General features: G+C 38.2%; 1 protein-coding gene across 1 annotated transcript in view; it reads right to left on the reverse strand.

The window, feature by feature from the left end:
• Positions 1 to 684: 684 nt before the first annotated feature.
• Positions 685 to 8,282, reverse strand: part of uhmk1 (U2AF homology motif (UHM) kinase 1) — an 11,788-nt gene continuing 4,190 nt past the window's right edge. The window contains exons 7-9 of the mRNA XM_005919860.3: positions 8,138 to 8,236; positions 7,917 to 8,005; positions 685 to 7,418 (exon numbers count right to left, since the gene is read on the reverse strand). Coding sequence (XP_005919922.1) covers positions 7,272 to 7,418; positions 7,917 to 8,005; positions 8,138 to 8,236 — 335 coding nt within the window. The 3' untranslated portion in view covers positions 685 to 7,271. The remainder of the gene's footprint in view (positions 7,419 to 7,916; positions 8,006 to 8,137; positions 8,237 to 8,282) is intronic.

The following is an 8,282-nucleotide window of genomic DNA, read 5'->3' on the forward strand; positions in this document are numbered from 1 at the left end:
TATTACTGGACAGAATGAACCGCAGAAAAAACACAAATTGACTTTTTATCCCAGTGATGTAATTTATTAAATATCATTTTATACTGGACATAACAACCATCTTTCATTTTGGACTGTTAAATGAACATTTGTTCTACATATAGGGGTCTTTTTAAGACTTCTGAGAGAAAAAGAGAGAAAATCCCGAGTCCCGAAACACCAGACAGACTGCAGTTTCAAGTCAAGCATTGTTTTTATTGTGATACACTCAAACACAGTGAGTGCCATGGGTTACTGTGATCTGGAAGGCTCTATAGAATGGATTAACACACACAGGTTCACACGTGTTGCATGCATCTTGCATACAGTGACCTTCTTACATTGTGCTTTCTCTAAGCAGACGATCTGTAACAATCAAAAACAATCATCTGTTTTCAGTGACCGGTGGGATATTCAGTAAGAAGGACTCATCACTGAGGACAGAAATCCTCACATCGCTGTGATTTATGAGCAATCAGTCAGGTTTGAGCTTCAAATGGACCCACTGCTCTCTGGAAGATCATCTAACTTTAACATTCAGTAAACTGCTTCTCAAACATAAAATCAACAAGAAGGCCTCAACCAAAAACAAAAGGCAACACTTGTCTTGTGGATTGTCTTTCGACTCTTTAAATGATTACACTAAAAGACCTTTTTTTTTAAAAAATTTGTTCGGACTCGAAATGACAACAATTACTGTGCAAGTTCTCTCGCTTCTCACATCATTTGGTTTCACTCAGCTGGTACTCCGGTCTGGATTTGGTATTTCTGAGCCCTCAGAGATTGTGCTGCCTGCTTGGCATTTATACCCAAACCTGATTTTACAACAGTAGTTGGTCAGATATTAAAGAAAAAGAAAAGAAAACTCAGGTCAGTCCTCTGGGACCTGTTTGTGCAGAAAACACACTTTTAAAGCTGCACTAATCAGTGTCTTTGTTGTCAAATGACAAAGGGTAACGTGAAAGATGTCATAAGGAGTGACTGTCTCCTCAGCTCCACAGAGCTTTTTTTTTTTTCCTTAACCCATGTAGAATTATTGTTTGGATTGAAAATGAAACAATTACTGCAGCTTTAAAAGATTTAAAAAGAAAAATGACAATTATTCACACGAAGAACACTTTTCTAAACACTTTGTCAATATGCAGCATGTTAAATTCAAATTCAGCAAAAAAACAAAAAAAACCCTGAACCAACAGGACATTTCTACTGTTGTAGTGTTCTTGCTCACGTTTAGCTCGCTCATTTCACTGTCAGTTGATGTTTTGTGTAAATGAAGCAGCTGATGTTCTTTATATTTGATCTAATCTTCAGCTTTTATCTGCTGTGCTGTAAAGAATTTCAAGATATTCCTTTGATAATGTGCTTTCAGTAACAGGACATCATACAACAGTTGTGTTAAAGATTAAACAGCTGGCGGCACTTTTTCATATTCACTCACTCTTCAGCTCTAAACTGACTCCCTGTTTGTCATTTCAAAGGATTTTTCGATTGCCTTTGCAAGCAAGCTGGTATATAGAGCCATATCACCACACACATGCTGATGGAGCAGAATAGTCCCAGCACACATTACACATCACGCCATGCACACAGCTAGAAGGCGTTTAACTTTTTCACTGCTATTTCATCCTCCACACAGGTGTGCACACATATAAGACACTATCTAGATGCACAATAAATGTGCAGTGAAGATTAAGTACACTGTGAAAAAATATATCTTTGATGGCAGAAATATAGAAAATGGACTGACTTAAAGCTGCACCTTGATTCACTAGCAGCTACAAGGAAAACAAACCCAGAATTTAAGTGAAGCAGATGGAATATGCAGAGAACAAATCTCATTTTTTACAACTTAAAAAAGTTGGAAAAGTAAACACTTATGAGCCACGTTTGAATCACAGCATTGGATTTGGGAAGAAGGATGGAAGACTACAAGAGCAGGCAGGATGAAATTGGAAAAAAGGGGAAAAAGAAGGATCAAAATCCTCTGCACACACACTCAAATGCAGGTCAAAAGTGGGACAGCTAACTGGAAGAAAGACAAAGAAAATCATCGCCCACCTCTGAACCCTAATATTTTTAATTTCTCTGCTGAACAACATCATAAAATTCTCGAAGGAGCTCTAATGCCACAAACACACACAGAGAACCAGATACTTCAAACACTAATGCAGTCGCACATAAAGTAGTGTGCATTAGTGCTGCAACAAGCAGTCGTGTAAATGAAGAAAAGAAATTTATAATCAACAACCTTAACTGAGTGCCTAAGAAGTCTATCAAGACAAAATAATGGATTTAAGTCTTAAGTGAGAAGCTGCCTCAGAGACAAGATAGAGATACAAGCCTCAGAGGGCGTAAACAGGAGGCGTAACAACACCGTGGATATTCTGATTTGCTCACACTTTGCTCTATTCTGAGTGATAAAAGTACATAAATGCAGTTCCTATCTGCAGGGTTTCAAAAATGCAGCCAGACAACCATGTGTGGATAACTTTCAGGCCAGCGTACGTTTTCAGTTGCTCGAGTTGCTGCGAGTGCCAGCAGCATGAGGCGGCGCTGAGCGTCTTTTCTGCCTTGAGCAAAGAAAAAAATTTTTTAACTAATATTTTAAAAAACAAAAGTCTAAATAAACTTTACCCAATCTCAAAATGTAAAGCTGGACTGTGGCAGACAATCAAGGTCTTTCTAAACACAAAGCTTATTAAGCTTATGATTGCTCATAGAGTACTGGAGTTTTAAATTTGATGCACTGGTAGCAACGTGTTTTATGTCTACCCAGCAATAACTGGGTTGCCACAACTGAAGAGTTAAGCAACCACAGTAATGCAGAGAGAGTAGAGGAAAGTGGAAAAAACCTAGGAAACTTCCAAGAAGAGTTTCTGATGATGTGTCTAAAAACAATCATGGTCAGCATGCGTTAACAGTGTTGATGAAATGACTTCCACTGTCAGACACGGGAGACAAAGCTCCACACTGCAAGTTTACCTAAAGAAAATCATAAACAAACTCAAAAAACATTGTTTCTGCATCATAGAGCTCACATCACCATCAGCAAACACCTTAAAAAAAACTGCAACCTGAATAAATATTCCACTCAAACATTTAAAACTGCCAAAGGATTCCCCCCACGTCTCTCTCTCACAGCTCTGTGGAAGCATTTTCTTTTTATATTCATGCTTCCAGTGAAATAAAGAGCAGCACTGGACTCAGACATTCAGGTAACAAACGCTTCATAAAATCAACGAGTATTTCTATTCGTTTATAAAAGCCAGCTGGTCACATTATCATTTTGAAGGTGCAGCCACAGACAGACCTGCTTTGCCCTTTTCACTATAAACTACTAACAGTAAAAACCACAACTCAACTGATTATATACGACAAAAACATATGAAACTAACCATGTTGCAGTGCTTTAACGACAACAGTGTGGATTCATGTTCTGTTCTTTTTCAGTCGAACATCTTTAACTTCGTCTCTGTGCTTCTCTGGTTTATTGTGTGTTGTGGCTGGCAGTCCAAAAGGAACTGTGGATGGCCCCAGTCGTATTCATGAGTAGTGAAACCACCCTTACAGCCCATTTTAGGTGGAGAACAGCTTACTATTTTCCACATAAACAAGGAATTCATTCACAATATTCAATCTCTCTTTGTAACACGTTGTAAGCCAATTAATTAATCTGACTGGGTGAGTAGATGTGGGGTGTTTTTTTATTTATCCCTGTTTTACAGTTACATAATGTGCTTACATGCCACAGATCTACAACCTGCTTTACCATAAAGTGGTTGGAAGGACTCAAGTTTTAAAAATCAAGATTTCAGGGCAGCGATGCTCTCAGCTCTCAACTCAACAGAGATGCTCTCAACTTTGGAATTCACATTTCAGGCAAAAACATAAAGTTTGTAGAAAAATACATCTTTAGACCTTTCCAAGGATAACGCTGCTGTTTCTCTTTCAGTTTATATTTTAAGTATAATCCAAATGAAATTGGATTATATTTAAAAAAAAAAAAAAGAAGAGTATAAATGCATAAACTTATTCTCCTCATCAACGTCACCATCTGGTTTCTATCACGTTTTTATGTTTCAGCAGCATACCCAGCTGCTGCTTTTCACACACCAGACTTTAAAGAAGACTTATTACGCCAGCTCAATATCATTATGACTGGACTCCAATACAGTGACTGCATGTTTCACTCTTCAGAATAACTCCTTTTACCACATACTGAGCCTTACTCTTCAGTCCACCCTGTCTGAAACAAATCATTTCCTCTCCCTTGGAGCCAAATTTCTTCTGACTAGCAAACCCTCACAAAACACAAGATATATTATGGAAATCTGCCCTCGGCGGCAGAAAACAAGGAAAAGCATAATGGGTCAACTGTAAGGGTAACTTTGAGCAAAAAAACAAAACAAAAAACCTTTGTTCAGTTTAATATAATCAAAGGTGTTTTGTTGCTAGCTGTTGCTAGTTCAACAGTAACCACCCATGTTTCTAAGAGCTCCGGTTTTAGAAGTGAATATCCCATTCATTTTCTCCATTGATGTGGACTGGTTTGAATTTAGCGCTTTTCTACTCTAAGCACTCAAAGCACTTTACATGTTGTTGTTCAGAAAGTTAAAGAGTTTTAAGCCTCGAACCAAGCCAACCAGCTACGAGGGGAATCATAAAAAACAACCCAAAAAAACCCACAAAAAGATTTTTGCTTAAAAACAATAAAGGGAAAAAGGAAAAAGGTACAATAATATGCGCATAAGTTACTTTTAACGGAGAAGGAACTAGACATCCCACAATGCACGGCACACCCCAGATTCCAGAGGAAACAACTTTCAGCCTTCTTGAATTTAATCGTGTTCCCCATCATAGTGTTGTAAAATAATAGCTGTCAATATATTTTGTAGTTGATGTTTGCGTATGTAGTAAAGTAGAAGTTCTCAATAGAGTAAAGGGCTTTGTTCCTGCCTGGAATCACTGTTTGTGGCTTTTCCATTTCAAGAAGGATTCAAGTCAGAATTTGAGGATTTAGGTCGTGATTGTGGGTGAAGTAGTTCTTTTCCCATTTTACTCTACTATGAATAAAATGCTTTTTTTGTTAAAACAGGGTTGCTATCTGCTTTCTACAGGAGCACACAGCACTGCTTCATAATGTTGTCGCCTGTAGCCAGTCTGCTTTGGATGGTTACAAAATTACAGCTCACGATCAAAATCAACATGAAGAATATAACGGGAATTTCACTTCTAGAATCTTGCAGTATTAGCATTAGTGTTTACCGCAGCTAACACCTGCACTGTCAAATGTAGCTTCGAGCTTTTGATTAATAGCTACTTAGGCTATAAGAAGAAATATTAGCAGTGAGCAACTAATGAAGGAGAAAAATGATTTGTTCCAGGTTATTGTTGGTAACAGTCCACTTTAATTTGTGTGGACACTAAAACTGCTGGAAGGTTATTTCATAAGGCATCAGCAAAGGCTTTAGCTATAAGCACATGCCGCTGTAGCACAATCAGCTGTCATAGCAGCATTTTGGTTAGTTAGCTAGCCTGTGAATGTCATAGGGCACTTGTGTAGAAATTGTCTGATGTTTCAAAATACTTTCAGAGCGGTCTTGGTGTTTACTATAAACCCAGTAATGGAAAAGAATAAAACCAAGAAAACAAAAAACACATTTCACTGCAAAAACACCAAAACCTGCTGCTAAAAGATGCAAAATATTAACTTTGTTGGCTCCAGGAAATCTTTATCTCAAGGCTACATGTTTTGTTTTGATTTCTTTTTTTTCCCTCATCATGCAAAAAGCAGCATTTCAAGAAACTGGCTTTAGTATGAAAAGTACTAACTACCACAGGACGATGATGCTACAACACTGGGCTGGCAGTGTACAATCAATCACCTGGATCATGCACCAACACACTGGAAGCTTGTCATATATTAAACCTTATCTAGTTAGTACAGTAGCCTTCACCTTGCAACAGTACTGCACAGCCTTTAAAAGCCACAATGTGCAAGATTTAAAAACAGTGATGACAGCAACACGGACTGTACCAACTCAAGATTGTCTTAAAAAAAAAGTCCTAATTAAAGAGGCTACAAATATCCTCCAGGTAGTGGCTTTACACCACTTGATCAGGGCAATCTCCAATGTCCCACTGCACACATCTGCATCCAATATCTGGTTAATGCTTTGGCTCCGGACTACAAAATTACGAGGTAAACGGAACACATCATTGGCTCAAGTTAGAGGAAGTTAGAAAACATTTTCGCCTCTGCTGGAACCATTTTCTGTTCACAGGCTTATTTACCTACTAGTTCTTCAGTTTTATCTCTTAATTTTCTTGCTTGTGTGCTGCAGTGAAAAAAAAACAACAACTATGCTTACTGCATGTTTTTCTGAAAGGTTTCACACACAATGAGAATAATCAAAATAGATAATAGAGCACATTGGCTTTAAATGAAAGGCTACGACGCATAAGGCTACAGGAGAGGGTGCAGAGACCCCTCGGCTTGCTCAGATAATGGCAGTGAGTTAGTGAGTGAAAACTACCAGCTAGTGGAAGCATTAGTCAAATAATATCTCCCTGAAAACAGGCAGAAGACACCTGGATATTCCCCTGGTACCATGTCATTTCCTCTAAAATGTTTAACCTAAAAAGATATATAAATAGGCAATATTAACAGATTGCTTTCACCACAGTAAATTTTCACTTTGAAGGGGTGTGATTCTCAGGGTGTTTTTGTCATTAGTTTTGAGTTTGATGCATAAAACTCCCTTTAAATTACTACTTAACATCTGCTACATGTTTTTAACAGCATTCTGTATAAAGCTGATGAAATAAAGTCAATATCTATATATTTATCAAGTGAGATGTCCTTTAGAAGTTTTTAAATGCAGCTATAATTTTTCATCTTGGAACTCTGATGGGAGGTTTTATGAGTGAATGAAAGTGATACGGAAGCTCAAACAGGCACTACGGTCCCCAGAACGCAGGCCTCTGGCTAACAGATATTAAATGAGACAGATCTAGTATATATTAAAGCACTGGATGGATAAAAAGAGCACACAGACTGAAGGCGGAGGCTCACCACAGCTCAGTTTGCACTCTGCATGAAACACAGATTTGCTGTAGAAAACTGCATGGAGAACTACACTCACTCATATCTGAAAGAGCTTAAACTGCAGGGCAGCTACTCATTGGTGACCTTTGCAGTTGTGTTTTTAACATGCAAACTATGCTGAGGTGTAAATTGAGGATTTAAAAGTTCACTGGACAGTCTGATAGAGGTAACCTCTTTTATAGGCGCTCAGAGGGTAGAAGGTAGCCACGACAAACTTCCCATCGAAGGTGCGGCCTGTCAGCAGCCTCTGAGCCTCTTTGCAGTCGCTGGAGTTGGCATACTCCACAAACACCTGTGGACAGAAGGGAAATGAAGATTTAGTGGGTGCATTTGTTTGTATTTCACAGCTATGCTGAATACATGCTTTCAACTCATTTAGATAATGTGCTGCAAACAATTTTCCTTTATAAAACATCTGATTTAATGGGACTTCATGTTTAAATAAAGGTAAATAAATTTAAAATAAATGTGTCATCATTTTCTGCTGTAATGACTGCATTATTAATCAATCTTCTGAACTGCATTTATAGATATACATTTATATACAGTGAGACGAAAAGTCTGCAAATAAACAAAAGATCGGTCATGTTTTAATATAAACCTGCAGCAGCAAAGGAAGTGTGAACTATAATGTTTTCCTTCAAGGCTTCTCTTAATAAAATACAGCAACTGTAAAATGACGGAAGATTAAAACCCTCTCAGATTTCAATTCATTTGAAAGGTATGAAAAAGCTGTATTTGTTTAGAAGGAAAGTTTAAAAAGCAGCTTTAGAAGGACAAAAAGACTCACCTGTCCTTTCCCTGGATTTTCCTTGGGGATGAGCAGAGAAACCACGGATCCGTACTTCTGGCACTCCTCTTTCATGTCCTCCAGGATATCTGGGAATGACAATCCGACATTTTTACTTAACTGAGGCAAGCGATGGAATAATAAAGCTTCGAGAAATCAGTGAAGGATAGAAGCAACACAAAAATATGGAAACAAACAAAGTAAAAATCATGCTGTTGTACCTTCATATTCATCCTCATTGTGCAGGTGGCTGTCATCGATTAGGTTGAGCAGACGCAGAACAGGAGAAGGCAGCAGAACCAGGTCGTCAATGTGAGGTGCTGTTACACACACACACACACACACACACACACACACACACACACA

The sequence above is a fragment of the Haplochromis burtoni genome, unplaced genomic scaffold (assembly GCF_018398535.1).
Source record: "Haplochromis burtoni strain Fernald_Lab_line unplaced genomic scaffold, NCSU_Asbu1 Contig_13, whole genome shotgun sequence".
NCBI lineage: Eukaryota > Metazoa > Chordata > Actinopteri > Cichliformes > Cichlidae > Haplochromis > Haplochromis burtoni.